Genomic DNA, 19,356 nt, shown 5'->3' on the forward strand with positions numbered 1-19,356 from the left:
CCACAGTCCTATTAAGTTTGACTATGAAAGATTATGTGCTGGGAATGGGTTCCAAGACTTTCAGGAAGCCTAAAGTCCTGGAGACAGTCATACAGTGGTACCAAACATGAGTAAAATTGGAAAGCTCACCTAAAAAGAGTAAAATGCATCAGAAGGTTGACGCATTGTCTCATAAACCAGCGTTGTCCCGTTATAGCAGCAGCACCTGTGGATTGCTGTATGCAAAGGGAAGCAAAAAGGCCACCAGTCCATACAGTGAATATGGTGTATGCTTTATTCTATTTACAGAACATTTGTTATAAATATAATACATTTTTTGAAAATCTCGAGTAGGTTTTTTTTGAACAGATCAGTTGTTATAGTTACATAATAAAGTAAGTGACAATTTAAATGACAATCTCATGGTTGTGAAATAGTGCATTCTGTTTTGAGATGAATGAGAAAATACTCAAATGGGTTCAAATTATTTTTTAAACACTCTAGGTGGACTTTTATGTAAACCTTGAAAAGCCACCAGTTGCCATAAATATGAAACCAAAATTTTAAACTAAAGAACTGAGAATCAGAAATGCATTTGAGAGACCTCATTTAACTTCACCGTAAGGTTGGGATTTACCATGACTAATGGCTTCAGACAGGAAAAAGCCAATGAGGTTTTCTTCCTGAACCATATCCTAAAACAGCCACAAATATTAAACACACCATGCTGGAAGTTGTAACAGCAGTCAAGCTGCATTTTTGACAGGGCATTGGACATACAAGTATGTTCAGATCTGCAGTTAGAGTATTTTATGAGTATCTTAATTACCAGAGAAGAAATACATTATAAAAGGATAAACGTATTTTCAGTCCAACGTGCCTTGCATCAAGAAACAAACTGATAAGTCATCTGAATATTTTGCTATTTTCTTTTCTACACGATCTTTAGTAACAAGTTAGATGTTTGAGGTGCTATTTCAAAAAAACTGCAGCAAAATGTCAACCAGCAACGTAAGAAAAGAATCCCATTTATTTTGTCTTTTAGTGCTTTTTTTTTTTTTTCCAGGAAGTGGTCAGATATTATTGATAATAATCAGTGCAGGCATGGAGTTCTGCTGACTTGTTTCAAACAAAGTAACTTGGTCCACGAGCTTGGCAAATACTCTAGGGGTTCCAAGGTTATAGACACCTGTATGAACAAAGCAAGCTTTGAGCTGCAAGCTATAGACCTCCTGGCCCTTAAGTTGAAGCTTGTACTGTGTTTGCCCAAGCCATGTAAAAGATCCATGTATTTCTAGTGCTTCAGAGCTGAAAAAGAAAAAGATTAAAATGTTAATTCTCTGCACTTGAAGCATATATTACCTATTTACAGGACTCCTTCCTACTTCAAGTTTTCCCAAGATTTCAGAATGCACTGTGTCCCCCTCACCAGGCCCTTACAAAGATTTATACTTTCTAAAAGCTTTTCAGAAGTCAGGACTAGGGAACTTATGTTACTATTCTGGCTCTCCTTGGATGGGTGCCTGCTGCCATTTGTCTTTGAAGCTGTTGAGTCTTTTTTACTGCTTGCCTACAATCACTACTCTTAAATCACTACCTTCCCCAAATGCATACTTCTGTCTCTGCTCTGAGAGCCCTCCTTAAGAGACTTATGTTTATCTAGCAAGATGAAGCTAAACTTTGCAAGGATTAACAGTTGCCACCGCAGCTACAGACAGAACTCCACTTAACATTTTATCGAGATACTATTATACAACTTAAAAAAAAAAAAAAAAAAAAAATTCACACGTGTCTGTCTTCTTTCCTACTACATCCATACCCACACACATGTGTTCCCACAAATATATGCAGACTCAGAGTACCCTTAGGCAAATTTCGGGATGCTTATGTCCATCCATCAGCTCAATTTAACTCTGGGTCTTACCAAATATTTTTTAATGTTCTCTGACTCACTTAAAAATCCTTAGAGTGGCTCTCCTCTTAGCTGAGCTGAATCACCACAAACTTTTAAAGTATTTCTTTGGTTCCTAATGTACTGTACAATATACACAGGACATTAATCACACATAGATGTACAATTAAGAACTCAGTGTATTCTCAGTATTCTACATAACTAGCATAAAACACTAACATTAAATGTAGTAACAAGATCCAAACTGTCACAGTTCAAACAAGTCCTATTTAAAGCATTCTTAGGCTTATCCCATGAGCTACAGTTAAATCAAACTGCATGTCACACAGGAATGGTCAACATGGATATATGCTGCTTTAGAGACATTGCACTAATGCATTAGAAGGGAGTGTTTGGGGGCTTTCTTTTTAAGCAGTTTCAAGGTACATGAGTACACATGAGTCCTTCCAAACACATGTCTCAAAATGTAACAAAACACGACCATCTGGAGAAAAAACAATAGATCCATGAAAGGCTTCCTAATTGGACCTGAAAAGTAAAACCACACTTAAATCTTCAGCCTTCCATTTCTGAACCTGTGTATTACACTCTGGGCTTTTAATACCTTACTTGGCTCCATGTACTGTCAGCAAGAAGCAGCCCCCAATGTCTTCACAATCTTTCTCCCCTCCCTGGTGCAAACAAACTAGGTACTACTATATCTAAGAGGGCAGAAAGAAGGAAGGGGAGCTGTCACATGCATTATCCATGAGTTGAAGCTGCCTTGTTTGAACAGAAGTGGCAGAATTACAATAATATAGATATCGTGGTACTGAATTCTCTATCCCACAAAAATTCTTCAATAGAACTTTTAGAAGAAATTCATGAACGCTTCCTCAAAGCTAGTATTTTCCTCACATGCTACTACAGTTCTGTGCAAAAAAGCAGTCATAAGAATCAGCTGCTAAACCTAGAGAATGTTTTAAAAATATCCAAGGTTCTATAAAATTTTACACTAAGCCAAATTGCAGGAGGAAGCTGTTGTCCACTAACTACTCAGTATTTTAAAAACGAAACCCTAACAACTTATGTTTAATAAAGGTTGGTGAAGCTCCTATTTCACTAATGGAAAAGCATTTCCCTTTGTCTAGAAAAGATGCACAGAGTTTTAACTATTCAAGAGTCACAATTAAAGGCTCTGTCTTAGCAGAGACTGAAAACAGTTAACTGTATGAACCCTTTATGAACTTTCATTCTTTCAAAGAAGCCACTGTTGAAAAAAAATCCTATTCCAGATATTCAATATAGTTAAAATATTACAAGACTCCCCAAGCTAGGATGGGTTCTTAAAAAATATTGTTTTATTAACATCTGCACACTACCTTGTTGGTTTATGCCTCAAATCAATCATCACATCTACAACAGCCTGGGAACAATTGGAAAGTAGGAGAGTCACAGGTACCAGACAGAGGCTGCAAAGAGAAACAGTTTCACATTAAAGGAAAAAAAAATCTTATTCTGGATTGTCTTAATTATACTTTTAAACAGTTAAAATTAATTCCAGTAACACAGAATTTACATACAGTTGTCAATTATGCCAAAGTCAAGAGAGTGTAGGCAGCAATATAACCATTAGAGTCACTTATAATAAAAGTTGTCAATTAAGGCAAACAGCATTGGCTCATTCTCTCTCAATCTCAGTTTACAGGAAATCTACTTGTGTGACCAGAGACATTTCAGAACGAAGTAACACGATCCAGTATGCTATTTTCTGAATTTCTGGTTGGCACATCTTGACTGGATACTTTTCTTCTGCACTGCCTCCTGTGCAGGAATTGTTGGCATTGGGCCTTAAGTTATAGCATGAACAGTGCCCAAACAGAACACACAGCACATGCACATCTGGATTTAATGCAAGCCTTTAACCTCAATAAAACTAGCAGTTAATGGATATTCTGCTAGTTCACAATTACTATTATTGCTTCTACGAACAATGCTGCAGCAATATATTGACAGGCAGGAACACAAACCTACTGCAGCTGAAACAGCTCTATGTATTCAGCAGGTGATTTGTGTCTTTGGAATTCCTTGCCATCGCTTAACAGTCTAAATATCCTAAAATTTAATTGTAATACAAGAACAGACTATAACCGTAAGAGGTAAATATCTTACAGAGATAATGCATGCTTTATCACTGTCATTAAAATACAGCACCTTAAAACATTTAAATGTTAGATTTTAGAAACAAATCCCTTTCTTTTCACAACTTACATTTAACTGTTATAAAAACCCGCAACACAGCAGAGCTTTCAGATAAAACAACTTAAACCTAAATAGGTACCTTCATGTTTCAAGCACAACCCATTCAATGTTCAGAACTTAAGGCAGGGGGTTTGTTCATATCATTACCATTTAGAAAGACTCATGGATTTTACAGATTCCAATCAATTCACTCCAAAAAGCAGCAGGCTTTTTGACAGAGGTTAATACTGATATTCTTCCAGGAGACAAGCCCCACTGATCTGAACAGTTACCACCTTTGCTTTTGACATAAGTCAGAACCATGTGCAGCTAATCTTGGTGAGTGAGATGCTGTAGACATAACAGCTCCTTTAAGCTAAAAGTACGTCTTTCTTCCTTCTCATGATCCCACTTATTACTCTGACAACAAAAATAAACACAAAGGGGGCAGACTTTTTTTTTCAGTACGTTTGATAACATTACTTGTTAACATTAAAACTATGTGAGCTATGGTATTACAGCCCGTTTTTTTATTACATGAAACTTTAATTTTACCTATAAAATTCTGAAGGAGTGAGTTTAAAAATTGAACGAGATTTCACCAGACTTTGATACCATAACCCACATAGCATCTCTCAAAAGGATTTATGTCCAGTTAACAATGTTTCTGAAGTTTCTAAAGGTAATGTTCCACTAACCTTTTTTGATGAAAAGAATGATTGAAGGACTCTGGATAATGAAGACTTGTCTTAATAAGATTAGAAAGCTGCTCTGGTGTTGGTCTTGCAGGTACTGGTGTGTTTTCTGGTCGAAAAAACTTTAATAGAACCGTTTCTGGTAGTTCCTGAAACAAATTTAGAATAACACTGAAAATAGTAAGGTAAGGTACAAGATATCTTGTTACAGAAGTTACAATTTTCCATTTTGAACTATAGCTCATAAGAGAAACAAGTTTGCAGCATCATGAAGCTCACATTTTTTTCCAATGCAGTTTGTATCTAAGCATGCTGGATGAGCAACTGGTATGATTTACCTATTACCTTCTTTTGAGACAAATTTCACAGTTGCTTACGAAAAAACCTATCTGTACAAGTTTCACAAAAGCATGCCATTGCCGCAATGGTTTGCTAGTCCTTGGATTTGGCTCCTAGGGAAAAGGGACAGCATTTACACCGTTCCCTGTTCAGCAGCTGTACCTAACAACAAAAAATTCTGCCCTAGGAAGTTCAATACAGGAAAGACAATGCACAGGTCTCCCGGAATAGATCCAAAGTGAAGCAAACAAATTTACAGGAACATGTGAACACTGACAGAAGGATTTAATAACAGAGTATCTTTGAAATGCATAACAAGCACTTGCAGATATGGAAGTTACCTTTTGTCCCCAGCTGAATGCCCAAGACAAGCTCTAACACACTACTTGGGATTCCCCCTAACCCTTTGGATGGAATGAGTCTCTGAAGCAGAAGAAATTAAGTGACACAGAAAGCTGCAACCAGCCTGCATTTGGTGCAGCATTTGTGTCCAACATCATCTAATCTCATTTGCAAGCAGGATTTATTCAGGAAGGGGCTGCCCTTTAGAATTTCCCTGTGAACCTATTCTGCAAAAAATCCATCTTTAAAGGAAAAAAAGAATTTACATCAGTAAATGTGACTGCCTACTAAAAACACATGAAACAAGATTTTTTAGAAGCCACCAGTAAGTAGGTACAGTATAATAAAGTTAATACTTTTCATTAAAAGGTGATAGACTGTACCTTCTAAGTTGAAAAGAAACACTATAGGCAATGAAACTTGATGTAAAATTCAAACACTGGGTGTTCAGAAACATGTATTAACACCTTAGTCACTGTGCTGATAATACCAGGAAGACACCAAATGTTTCAACAGGCTTGCAAGTCTTTCCTTCAAAAGGAAGAGTAGTTTTCTCAAAAAGTAATTTGAGAAGAAAAAAAGATATTCCATAATAACAATAAAATATATTTTAAGTGTTGAATGAATTTGGTGTTTCCATCCTACTCCAACAATGCAAACAGCATGAAACACAGCAGAGGTTATATGTTTTCATTTAAATTATTCTCTCCCCTCAAGTAGTCCAACCAATTTTCAAGCCTGCCTTCAACCACACAGCAATATCCTACATACTGTAGTTTGCCCTAGAGTCAATTACCTGTTCCAAGTCCTCCCAATCAGAATTCCCGAGTATTTTTTTAAAACCCTACAAAAGACAAATATGAATATTTACCTCTACAAGTAGACAGGTACATCAAGAAATGCAGCAGAAACATTTACTGGTGAAAGTGCATAGTGCTGTTAATACTTCAAATCTTTAGTTCTAGTATTACACCTCTGTCAAAGGACTGGAAAGCAGCAAAATTAATCATTTTCCAGAAGAGCTAAACCTTAACTCCAGCCAGCTTCTGGGTGCCTGAGTCAGAAAAGATGTCTCTCTCTCCAAGTTTAGCAGCTCAAGCTCTAGGCTTTTGTGATTGTGTACCTAGAACAAAGGCTGAGATATGACATTTAGCCCATGATTCTCTTATCGAATGAATGGCTCAGGAAAGAATTAAGCACTTCCAAATGATAACCAAGAACATCAGAAAGCTATGCAGAGACAGCAAATAAATACTAAGTTTAAGGATGCATTAAACTCCTGTCCTACTCTGGATCTCGTGAAATTGGATCAAGTCTTAAAAAAAAACAAAACAAAACAAAACAAAAGCCCATAGCTACTTGGCACCTGTACCCTCCCTTCAAGAATATACACCAAGCAGTAACAGCCTTATATTTAGAAACAAAGCAAAAGAAAAATCAAGAACTGAACAGACAATACTTTGTTGCTGATATCCTAGACTATCATCCCAAGTTAAGTATTGCCTTTTAAAAGGGGGGAAAAAAATTCTGACACCTAAAATCTGCTTGCTGACCCAGCATGGTTCTTTGCAAAGCCTACAGAAATGTCACAAGCTCCAGTAAACCAGCATAAACTGCACACAAGAAGGCCGCATCAGTGGTTAGGACTGTCTCTTTAAAAAATCAGTTATGGTGTAATTTGAGTGTCTCATCTATACAAACGGGTAGAGGTAGAGAGGCTTGACTGGAAGAGACTTTGTAACAGACTGGAAAGAGGGGGCTGTGTTTTCATAATCGTTTTACATTTTATAGCTGCATTTTAAAGTTTTGGTTTTGCCTAAAAATACGCAACAGGCATTAGAACCAGAATGACAGTGTGGAACCCTCACTTAAGTTTCAAGAGCTACAAACTGCACAACTGGTCCTTGGAAAGTTGTTTCCTATTTTTAAAAAGCTTCTTGTTGCCATTTACAAAGGTCAGCTTCAAACAAATACACTCAAATCTAGACACAAGATTTCTGATTCAAGTAAAATAATCTTAACATCTTCACTTATTTGTGTTACAAAAAAGTCCCAACCTTTAGAGTCTGGTATTTTGCTACTTTGAAACAGCTAGAAATCATCTCTATATACACTTCTAAAATGGTGCTTTAGTCATTCATACCAGTTTCAGATTTCTCCTGCAATCATACTTGGCTAAAAGTTGAAAAGCAACTTTTTTAACAATTCAAAGTATCTTTTAATAGATGTAACAGATGAATCTATCCATAATACATTCCTTAATATCTTAGAATGCATTTTCAAATTGAAAAGTTCTTCCTTTTCATCAGATGGACAGAAGTGATGGTATTTTCCCATACAGTCACTTTACAAGATTTTTATACCTAATATTACACAACAAAAAGGTTTTTTCAGTTTCATAAACAATATTCTTAGAGACTGGGTCAATGTGCTCTTAGGCACACCAGAAAAAAGTAAACACTGCAATTTGATTTCCAAGTTGTATGGAAAATCAGCATATTCGCCCCATAAACCACAAGTCACACAAAGCCAAAAGGATCACTGACATGCTCAGTCAAATATGAGGGAGCAGTATGCACAGCACAGAAGAAAACCTTAACAGGAAACTCTTGAATGGAGCTAAGCATAAGTAAAACCAGAATATATGAAAGCAGTACAGTAAGAGTGAGACATCTAAGTGATGTGCTTTTCTCCCTTTCCCATTTTAGATCTGAGAATTTCCATTTCAAAATCTCAGTTTTAAGTTGCTTCCTTCAACACGTGACTCATCAATATTCATTCTAGCTCTCAACTACAGAAATGACAAGTCCAGGAATAGTATTTTACTGGCACCAAAAATAATACATTTGAAAACAGATACCATGAGGTTTACATTCCATAATGGGTAAAGCAGCAGATGAAATGTTGCAGCTCTTTGGAATATTTCATTCATGATAATAATATAAGCCAGTCTTCCCAAACTGCTACTGTATCTGCTCCATTAATTGATACAAGAGAGTGAAAAATGTGTATTTCAGCTCTTGATGTTGATTTGCCCTTAAGAACTTTGCTTTTTCTCTACTGAGGTGGTTTAAGGAAAGTCTTAAACCCATTCCAACAATCTGTTTTATTCAACCATCTCCTCCCACATATTCTGTAAAAAAATCCTGAAGTAGCAAAAGATGTCCCTTCCAGTAATAGGAAAAATAGTCATTTCAACCCTACCCTCTCCTACATTTCAAAAATTCCTGCTTCCAACTGAACTGTTGCTGATTTACTAAGCTGCACTTATTTTAAGAAGCAGTTTTACCAAAAATTATCCTCTCTGCAGTGAAATACTGCCAAAAAGCCTGCATCCATCCTATATACATTTTATAGATTTTTGGGCTAACACTAGTCTAATTCACAGGACTATATATGCAGCCCAGAACATCACATGCAGTCTTGAAGCACACCTGGGAAGGATAGATGCTATTCCCAACATGCCACCATTCAAATGACAAACCTCTAGGCTGCTTCTCACCTTCCATTGGTGTGGAGTCTTTGCAAACCAGAAGTGTGTCAAATGCCCTATTACTTCCACGATTATTTCCATCCCACCATATTACAATGCACTTTCTTTTGTCATCTTTTGGATTGAATTCACCAGATTAGAAAAACAGGGAAGAGAGCAGTAAGAAAGAATATTAATCAACAGCCCTCACTGTGACTGGATGTTTAATGCACTTGAAATTATTGTCCTTTCACTAATTTAGGGTAGAGAGATCAAGAAGAGGAGGCAGAATAGTTGTCTTTCTAGTGCAATCTTAAATTTACCTTCAGTTGAAACTACCTGATTCCAAAATGCATGTTTCAGAAGAGAAACAGAACCTTTAGCATTACGATTGTCAAAAAAACCAGCCATGACTTACAAATACTCAGCTGAATTTGTGAGGCTTTTATTACTTGGCCTGAAATGGATCTGTTCAAAGCATTTCACTTTACTTACATCTTATGTGATTTTTTTTTGTCTTCACATGTTGTTGCCTGTGACTATTAACGTATCATTTTGTGGCACCCTCTGATTCAAGGCAACAAACTATATTTAGTATTTTTCCCCTACCTTTAGCCAAAGGACATTTTTTCAAAAATACAAATGAAAGGAAGGATAAGAAGATAAATGTTTTCCACATAATCCAGAGAGATTTCTATATGAAACAAATAAATGTTTTAACAAAGTCCATATTCTGTAAGTGTTCCTTCAGCACACTACATGTTATGGCTCCAAACTTCTAGAGCATAAAAGTCTAAGTAAGTAGATCGTCACATCTTCTGGTAGGTCTACTGTTTCCAGTAGCCTAGGCTCAAAAGCAGTGCTATTTTGTTAAACAAGAAAATCTCTAGTGTAAGCAAGAATGAAAAACATCTGTATTCAGTGACAGAAAGCTTTAAAGTCATAGTTTTTAGTGGTTGGAATGAAAAAGGATTACTATTTCTAATTCTAGTTTGAACAAACATGGGAAGAGAAGAGAGCACATGAATTTGTGCATCAACAAACTTGTATAGAATTTCACTGTTACTTACGTTTTTAAAATGTCAGTATATATAAAAATTTTACCCAGAAAAACGTTTTAGCCTTTCCCCAAGCTCCACTGTAAACAGAGGTTATATCTTGATTTTATCAAATACTACAGCAAGTTATACTACTGCAATAACAGTACCCTGCTGTCTGTTCCACATCCCTGATATGCATTAAATGTCTCACAAGGAACCAAGCAGAAGTAACCACCCATCCCTGTGGCTCAGACAGCAGCCAAACATCTTACACGTATATGAGGATGAATTTATGACAGGTCACCCAACCACCAATCTGCCAGCAACTGCTGGAACAACTTAAACATAATAGTGCTGAAGAATATCAACCTCCTGTTCTTCACTACAGTGCTTTACTGAGGCTTTGCTTCCCTGAACAGTAGTAGAAGCTTTTGTGAATCTAAACTACGTATTTAGAAGCTGACAAAGTGTTAATCAGAGATACACCACAGTTGACAATGTAGCAAAAGCCAACCAGAGGATTTAACCGAAATATAAAGTAAGCAATCTCATTTTGTTCAACCGAGTTACTTGAGTAATTTGGTTAAAATTTGAACGATTTCTCAGAGGACTAAAAGAAATAAGGGGCAGGGGGGTGCAAAGAGAAATTTTGTTCATGCTTCCTCAATGTCCACTGTGAGACTGTTCTTGTGCTGGGAGGAGCTGTGTCTGCCAGACACACAAAAACTCATCTGCTAGATACAACAGCATGAAGCAAAAAAAAAAAAATGTCAAGAAAGTCACTGTAAAGGAGCAACAAATAAAACTCAGCAATAAATGCAGAGTGGACTCTTGCATCCTAGGTGACACCCTGTTCAGAATCTGCAAGTAATTTATTTTTTTCCCCAGGTCAGAGCAGTCTATCATTTACGAATTAGTAACCCACACTGTTGGTAAAAAGCATGCACCTCCATCTCCCTCTGCTGTTGAGTCCTCAGACAACAACCAACTTCAATAGCATCAGCACAAGGCAACTCAAGACAGTCTAGCATACTTTTGTTGGTAGTCTACCAACCACATTCATAACTTAGGAGGATAAATACCAAAAATACAAAACTATGTACTGAAAATATTAAATCAGAAGTAAAGTCTGGGTCTGGGATTTTATACCACTGCTCCTCCCCAGTTTTCCACTGCTTGTGATACTTCAATGCGAAAGTGAGATAATTCCAAGACAATATGCAATTCTTAAGAGATTAAGTACATTGTTTTCTCTATCTAGCCTAATTTAATTCTATTTTTGGGGATGCTTTTCATTCTGAAATGTGAACTGAGTGAAGTAAACTGCTGCAAAGTCTCAAATCAATTAATTTGCTATACCTCACCTCCTACCTCAGAGCAGCTTATCTGCTCTCCTCACAGTATAATGAGCCAATTTTAAAAAAGGTAGTATATGTCAGGATATGCAATTTCTCAATTCTTAGCAGTCCTGAGATCACAGATTCTTAAAATTTATGCTAACTCTGGGCTTTGGTTATCATGAGGACACAGAATTTACATGTTTATTAAAAAGATCCCCAACAACCAATTACTCTTATAGCAGATTTTAACTGCATGACAATGCAGATGTTTTTTGCTTCCAACCAAGGTACAGAATGCCTCAAAGGATGTGTGTTCCTCATGCTCAAGGAAGTGAATACAACAACCAATGTAGAACCTATATGAAGATAGTTGCACTAAAACCTGAGGAGAAACAGATTTTAGACAGAGAATGGTAATATAGTAGCATATATTCCTCAAAAAAAATTGAGAGTACATACAGATCCTCCTTGTTGCTGCTGGCAGGATTAATTTCTTTAGTTTGAAATTGATTGTGATACAGATAAATAGAGTACCAGTCAACAAGAAATGCAAACTTCTACCCATACCCTATTCAGTCATTTATTTTAGGATGCAGATGTGACTCATTTCTATTTTCTCTTCCTATTCATTTCTGAAAACCAGAACTTAATGAGATCAGAAGTTCACACTAGTTTATCTCCTAGCCTTAGATGTGTACAGTGTGATCTACTGTTCTACATATACATTAAGATACGGAAAGTAATACCTGAGGGGGCAGTTGTCATTAGATTAACACAGTCTCTTGTACTGCTCAGCATAGCTAGACCCCATGTGTGCAAATTCGCATTTACTTCATAGCACAAAGAACTAAATGGAAAAAATTATCTTAGCAATGTAAAAATACTTAAAGACTTATGAACCAAAGCCAAATGCACAGCTTCAGAGTAATTCACTACATGCATTATAGCATGGTATTTACAGGAAAACATTTGTCCTGTATTGTTTTCTTGACAAAATTAATACATAGTACTCTTTGCTGCAACTTTAAGAGCTCACTAAAAGCTATATATTATGTTTGCAATATTGGTAAAAACATTAAGAATAGCTCCAAAACAAGAAGGAATAGCAATATGCTGCTCAAGGGAAGACAAAACAAGCACAAGATTTATTTCCTCTTATTCTGCACATTAGTCTTCTTCATCCACATAAACTAAATTTAGTACAGATGTTTTTACAGAATCTTATCTGTAACTTCCATAGCTGTTACCAGTTCATGTACCAGAAGACAGCCACCAGTTTTTTACAGATTCTGTTTTCTTTCATTAAGCTAAACAACTATAAATTTCACCATTATACTATTAACTTCATTATGGATAATAATCATTGCCTTTCATACCATGAACAAGTTTCTAGTTCTACCTGAAACACCAAAGAACAGTTTACTTCAACAACAGCTCATCAACATGCTTACCTGCATTTTGCTTTTCTCATGTTTCAACTGGACCTGGCTAGTTCAATACAGAAGACTAAGCAAATCTGGAGTTAGTCAGCCCAAATTATTTAGTAATAACACGTATCTAATTATAAGATTGTACCGAAGTTTCCACTTATATACTAGAGAATTCATTAAGTCCACTTACAGAAAGAAGAAATTCTAAAGGAAAACTTCACAGTAGATTACCTGCTTCTGAGGAAATGAAAAGGCCTCCTTCCCAATTGTGTTAAGGGCAATATGATGCTGGCCCTCCAAAATAAGCTGCTTGCTGTCTTCCACAACATATGCCTACAGAACATAATACAAAAACATCTGCAGACCAGAAACTATGGTAAGATTCACAACACAGAATTACTGACTGCTCCCTAACTTAGGTGGAGCATACTGTACTGATCAAAACTTAGAGGCCAGCATGACATATTTATGCCAACTTTCACTGCTTCAAATGAGACTCTTTTGGTCAAAGCAGACTGGGTCACTCCTATAGTTCTGTAATATCAAGCATTAACAAATATCTTAGCTTAAGATTTTACAATTTTCTGTTTTAAAAGAGAACTTAAAAGAACTGGGCACATCCAGAGTAATGTAAAACCATTTAAGGACACTTATTGCAGTAACATATACTAAGGCTATCTTTGCTTCTTGTATCATTATAGTTCTTTTGATTGTTTTCAGAAAAAAAAATCACCTATAAATTTTATATGCATATGCCTGAAAGTTCAGAATGCCACATTATTTTCTAACTGCATTGTTCCATGTCCAAATGACACAAAGGCCACCATACATACCTTCCACAGTATCACAATGTTCAAATCAACTTCACTGCATCTTTGTATCAATCTGACTATTTCATCAAATGATTGTTTCACTGCCCTTTGTGATGCATGAGTATGAGATTGCACATGTGTTCTTTTATACTCAGAGGATAAGCTTTGAAAAAAGAAGTCTGCACAAGGACTGGCTGAACTTATTATCTACAAGAGAAAAAAAAAGAAGTGTTCAGAACAGGATGTGAGCTGACTGAAGTTGCTCTAACAGAGCTCATCACTGTAGCATTTCAGTTCCATTATCCTGGCTGGCTTTCCTTTGCAAAACTACAGGATGCCAGACACCTTGGCTTCCATGCTTGACCTGTTAGAGATCAGCCCTATCTAAAGGGCTGCTCAAGTTAATACAGGGAAAACAAAGCTATAACTTGCTAGCTTAGAACTACAAATACCAAACTTGGAAATGGGAGCTTTAATTATTATCACAAAGCAGCCTACTGTGATATATCAAGTCTATTAGTGAGAGCTGAAGCATACAGCTACGTCACACAAAAAGTCGTTTTTGCTTACTAATATTTTCCTCAGCTCAGCTAGAATTATTTATCTAAGTTAGGAACATACACTTTGCTAACAATAGCAGAGATAATAGATTGCACAGCACATCCCCAGAGACAGATGGCACAAACAGAAGCACTCTACTGTCATGTGTACCAAGCTCTTCCAACACCAAAGCCCTGGTAAGGAAACTGGTTTTTAAGAGCAACAGTATTGATACTGTGTTCTGCTGGAGACAACACGATAAGCAAGCGACTTTAGCTTAGCAACCCCTCCCTTTCAAAAATGCTAGCTTTTCCAGAATATGCTGTTGCAGAGCTGCTAATTATTGCACTAGCAGAATACTGATACCCAGGGAGAAAACCCACTTCTGGAGTAACTGCACCCTCCTCATCTTCCCACTCTAATAAAATGTTCTCGAGGAAAGCTAAAGCTCCTGTAGCTCAGATTCCAACTCTAAAAATGCAGAGGGATCATCTACCTCATATTTTTAGTTCTAACTTCAATTTATATGCCTATGAAATGAAATGGCAGAGAATAGGTTTGCTTTGGCTTTAAAAGCTGAACACATACAAGAAAAACGTATGCTCAGCAATAAGCAATCTGATATTCAACTGACTAAATCCACTATGCAGATTTCTGACCTAATGCAAGTGGCCTACTTTCCTCAGGTTTTGGAAAAGCATTTGTAGTACCAAGATCATTTACTGAAAGAATTATTCAATATCTGCATGTTTAAAAAAGATTACAAGAGATGGTAGTCTAGAATCCTAAACTTCTAGAAAAATCCAACAGACTCCTTGAGCCCACTGCAATCTCCTGTAGTAGTTTTTAAATTCTGGGACTGACATCCTTTAAGTTTTCCAGTTTTTCAAATAAGCTGCAATTAGAATTTTTAGCCTGCCTTAGTGTAATTAAAAGTGTAATTAAGAACAAGAATCTGCTAACTGCAGGCCTCTACTAGAAAACTAGAGGGCTGGGACATATTTAAAATAACTACTGTGAAGAGCTGAAAAGGAAGGAAAAGCATTAGCAAAAAAAGCCAGTAATGTGATTGCAAAGCAGTTCAACTGTAGAGCTGGGATCCTAATATTCTGACTATACACTAGCCTAGGTGACTCTACCACCTCTTTGTCCTTACACATGACAGGGACAGCTTACACAAGACAAAATATGCAGTTGTACCCATGTACTTACCTGTTCATTTCCAAAGACAATATCTGCAAATGTGTAATTTTCTACGGGATAAAAAGAGAAAGCATTGTTTTAGCATCATGACAAGTTACAACTTCAGCATACAGTATCCAAAGAGTATTTTTCTGAAAAAGTTACCACATTCAGGAAAGAACATACCTTCTGAATTTTTGCATCTCACTGCTTTAAAACATAACTTTGCTCTCTCTCTGCTAGCCAGTTTAGTATCTGAAAGAAAAAGGCGGCGAGATTTTTTTTTCACCCGCAGTATAATCCGAGTCTCTCAGAAAAAAGTCACAAGTCCTGAACATTCACAATCAGGAATCATACTGATGACACTCAACAAACACAGCTGATCAGACACAGCAATGGCACACAATACAACCATATTTCTTGTGAGGGGAGTTATCAGCCACTCCTGACATGGATTTCTCTACATCACAGAAATAATTTACCTGTAAACTAAGCTTGTTTTTAAAATTAAGTATGTCCAAATAAGTTATCTGCAAACACACATTTTTTTGAAATATAACAAAAGAAGGGCTTCAGTATGTTTGAAATCGACTATTATTCTGAAAGTCAAATTCAGGTCCTTGTAAGATTCTTTTAATTGCTTTTATCAGCCAGAAGCTAGACTTGCCATCATTTTGGTGATAAAAAGATACACACCTTTGTCTCCAGAGATGTTAACAGATTTTTGAAGCTTCCAGTGCTTGCTATTGCTTGAAACTTGCACTATGTGAAATTCCTTTACACCCGTCTCACTCTAAGGAACAGACAAAAGTTATTCAAAGGAAACAAATCACAACTGTGACATGCTACATTGCACAGTAAGTGTTCACTGCAAGGTGGCACTGTTAGAATCCTAATTTAACTCATTATTCACACCACACAGTACTTAAGAGACAAGGAGAGATTTCAGACCCACTGTAAAGTAAAGCATCAGTCCCAAATCACAGCAACTTCCAATTCCAGTAAATAAAGCCACACAAAGAAGAAAAAAGGATCCCCCAGAAAAAGACCACAAGCTAGTATTTTAGATTAAGAACATCTTTAAGAAAAACTAGGCTTTTTAACTCCACTGCAGAACACTGTCCACAAGGATATTTAGTTTCTAGGATTGCTTTAGAAGAATTGCTGTAGCATAAATCTCAAGACCTATTTTGCGTGTACATATATACACAATAAAATATAGCTTTTGGAGTTGGCTCTCTTTCTTGTACAGAGTGAGGTGATAGTGGAAAAAGAAGCCTCATTGTTAACTTGCTAAGTCCTTTATAAAAACATTCCTCCCTCCTTCAAGGAGTGGACAATATTCAGTAAATGAAGAAAAAAACCAGAGTGAACACACCTTTAAAAGAAAACTACAAATCAGCTCAGTGGTTCCATAACCAACTAAGCGTCTATGAATTCTACAAACAGACAATTCAGTTACCTTGCTTTGTGATTGAAAAAATGGGAGCAGCTTTACCAAAAAAATGAGTAAATTTAGATTAGCATAGTTTGAAAAACTGAGTATTTTCACCTGCTTTAGTAAGTCAACTTCAGATCACAACGACATAACTGTATTTGGATTATATTAGCAAAAACGTCTTTATAGTTTGGTGACAAATGTAAACACAAACTTCCTTCAAATTGGAGCTTAAATTTTGACTTTGACATTACCACTAATTCTACCAGTGATTTCACTGCAAGGTTGCAGGGGACACAGTTCTGAATGGGACAACCTTGGAATGTGTGATCAAGACATTGATCAATTTGGAATAAATATTCCTAAAAGCACTATGAACTATAGTCTTGCAATTCTCTGGAAACTTCCAGAGAGTTAGGATATAACTTCACATTAATACTCTTTCCAACAATAACTGAATGATCAAATATGCAAGGTTGTTTTTGTTTTTTTTTTTTGCAAAACTACTGTAGAAAAACTTGAGTCTTGGTTCCTATATGCTGAGCTTCAAGACAGTATTATTGTTAAAACAAATATGAACTTACAGTATTGATATTTTCTACATCCACAAAGAGCAACATGTTGTCCCCTCTGCCTTCTTCATCCCCAAGTGCATTACTTCTGCAGACAGTAGCCCGAATGTGTAGAGATCGGCTGGTACAAATAACTGCAGTGTGCCTTAATACTCTATGGCTAGGAACAGGAGGAAAGGGATGGAGAGAAAAGAAAAGAAGAACAAGCCAATATTTTGAACAATCAGGACTAACAATCAGGACTACCGAGATTGTGACATCAAGAAATTTAGCTTTTGTGTTTGTCAGTATTAAGGCCATTAGACAATTTGTTCATTTCAATCAAAGATAAATTTTTCACTGAAGATACCCTATCAAACCTACTTTATTTTTAACCATCTTGCTGCATGGGTAGGTGCTCTTTAAACACACAGTCTCAGCTAGTGTGAAACACTGGAGAAAAAGGTTCAGGTGTTACTATGAGTAAAAATACTTCAGAAACATTTCAGATGTGAGACAACTGGAAGAGTGAAAGCAAACAGACATGTATTGGCACACAGGTATCATTAAGCTATCAATGCCACCAAATGCTGTGGAAAACAGTTTCTGAGTTAATAAACCAGAGAAAGACCATTACTTAGTCACATCTCTTGCCATAAATATTTACTAAAGAGCACTCAGAATACCACTGCATTCAATAAATTCTCCTGAAAAGAGAATTTTAAAAAAAGAGAACCAAACCACTACTATCCTGCCTTTTTCCAGGCATGCTCAACCTCCAGGACAGCAGTCCCTTTGTGGAAATTATCTTCCGGCTTTTCTAAAGATGAATACAATTCCATTCTTAGACACCATCAAAACACATGAGCGTTTCCTATGTAGAAGCTTTTAGTTACCGTAACTTCCACTTGGCAACATTTTAAAGGCATGTAAAAGTTTGATACACATTACTTATTAAATACCTCGAAACATTATGCCACACTTGGTTTTAGGAGGGAAAAACCAGTGGCTTCCTAAACTCTACTTTGCAATGTCACAATTACAAAAGAAATTTTTTAAGTTTTGTCATTAATATTCAGATACACCGATACATGTATAGCTTTCAAGTACCACAAAAAAGTGGTACATCATTTTTTGAACACTTTAAAAAGTTATGCTGAGCGTACAAAGAGCACTGTTAAATCAGCACAGCTCCCTTAAGTTCCCCTCAAAACCTCAGTACAGTAAGGAACAAGTACATAACTCAAACAACCCTCTTCTATCTCTCAATACCTCTGGTATCTGAATACTATCAATTGTAGAGTACGAATTCCCTATTTCTACAGACTACCTTAGAGCCAAATGAAATGCTAAATTTGGTATTTCAGAAGCTACAGAAAAGCTTAAACCAAGGGTGCATTTGCATGACTTCAGTTTTAAGAATATACTACCAATCCACTCTCTCAATCATCTTCAACTTACTCTGTTTTAGTTTAGACTGCAAGCAGTCTCACAGCACACGAACTTGGTTTCTCTCTCAGAACTAGCCTAGAAAACAAGCTTCTGGCACAAGAAGACATTCAGTCCATCTTACCAGAGCTTATCTGAAGTAACCCTGGTACAGATACCAATTGTGAAGGTTTAGGCTGGGATAGTTAATTTTCTTCACAGTAGCTGGTAAGTGGCCATGTTTTGGATTTGTGCTAGAAATAGTGTTAACACAGGAATGTTTCTGCCATTGCTGAGAAGGGCTTGCACAGGATCAAGGCCTTTTCTGCTCCTCACCCCACCCCACCAGCAAGCAGGCTGGGGTTGCACAAAAGGGTGGGAGGGGACACATTGGAACAGCTGACCCCCAACTGACCAACAGAATATTCCATACCACATAGTGTCATGTTCAGCAAAAAAACTAGGGAGAAGGAGAAACAGGACCTGATGACATGTCTTCCCAAGTCATCATTACACAAGATAGAGCCCCCCTTTTCTGAAAACCTGCCTGCCCACAGGAAGAGGTGAATTAATTTCTTGGGGTTGTTATAACTTGTGGTGTCAAACTTGACTGTGGACTCACTCAAGATGGTCCAA

The 19,356-nt window shown here is 36.7% G+C and overlaps 1 protein-coding gene across 5 annotated transcripts in view; it reads right to left on the minus strand.

The window, feature by feature from the left end:
• Window positions 1-251: 251 nt before the first annotated feature.
• Window positions 252-19,356, minus strand: part of TRAPPC8 (trafficking protein particle complex subunit 8) — a 52,879-nt gene continuing 33,774 nt past the window's right edge. For 2 of the 5 annotated variants that reach the window (XM_066330399.1, XM_066330413.1), the window contains 10 exons: window positions 17,326-17,473; window positions 16,000-16,096; window positions 15,490-15,558; window positions 15,334-15,374; window positions 13,603-13,788; window positions 13,001-13,102; window positions 6,284-6,331; window positions 4,810-4,955; window positions 3,253-3,342; window positions 252-1,287 (listed from right to left, as the gene is read on the minus strand). In XM_066330399.1, coding sequence (XP_066186496.1) covers window positions 1,053-1,287; window positions 3,253-3,342; window positions 4,810-4,955; window positions 6,284-6,331; window positions 13,001-13,102; window positions 13,603-13,788; window positions 15,334-15,374; window positions 15,490-15,558; window positions 16,000-16,096; window positions 17,326-17,473 — 1,162 coding nt within the window. In that variant the 3' untranslated portion in view covers window positions 252-1,052. Of the gene's footprint in view, window positions 1,288-3,252; window positions 3,343-4,809; window positions 4,956-6,283; window positions 6,332-13,000; window positions 13,103-13,602; window positions 13,789-15,333; window positions 15,375-15,489; window positions 15,559-15,999; window positions 16,097-16,488; window positions 16,682-17,325; window positions 17,474-19,356 lie in introns of those variants that run through there. The other 3 variants (XM_066330407.1, XM_066330421.1, XM_066330417.1) reach the window with 2 other exon arrangements.

Source organism: Sylvia atricapilla, chromosome 1, assembly GCF_009819655.1.
Source record: "Sylvia atricapilla isolate bSylAtr1 chromosome 1, bSylAtr1.pri, whole genome shotgun sequence".
Classification (NCBI taxonomy): domain Eukaryota; kingdom Metazoa; phylum Chordata; class Aves; order Passeriformes; family Sylviidae; genus Sylvia; species Sylvia atricapilla.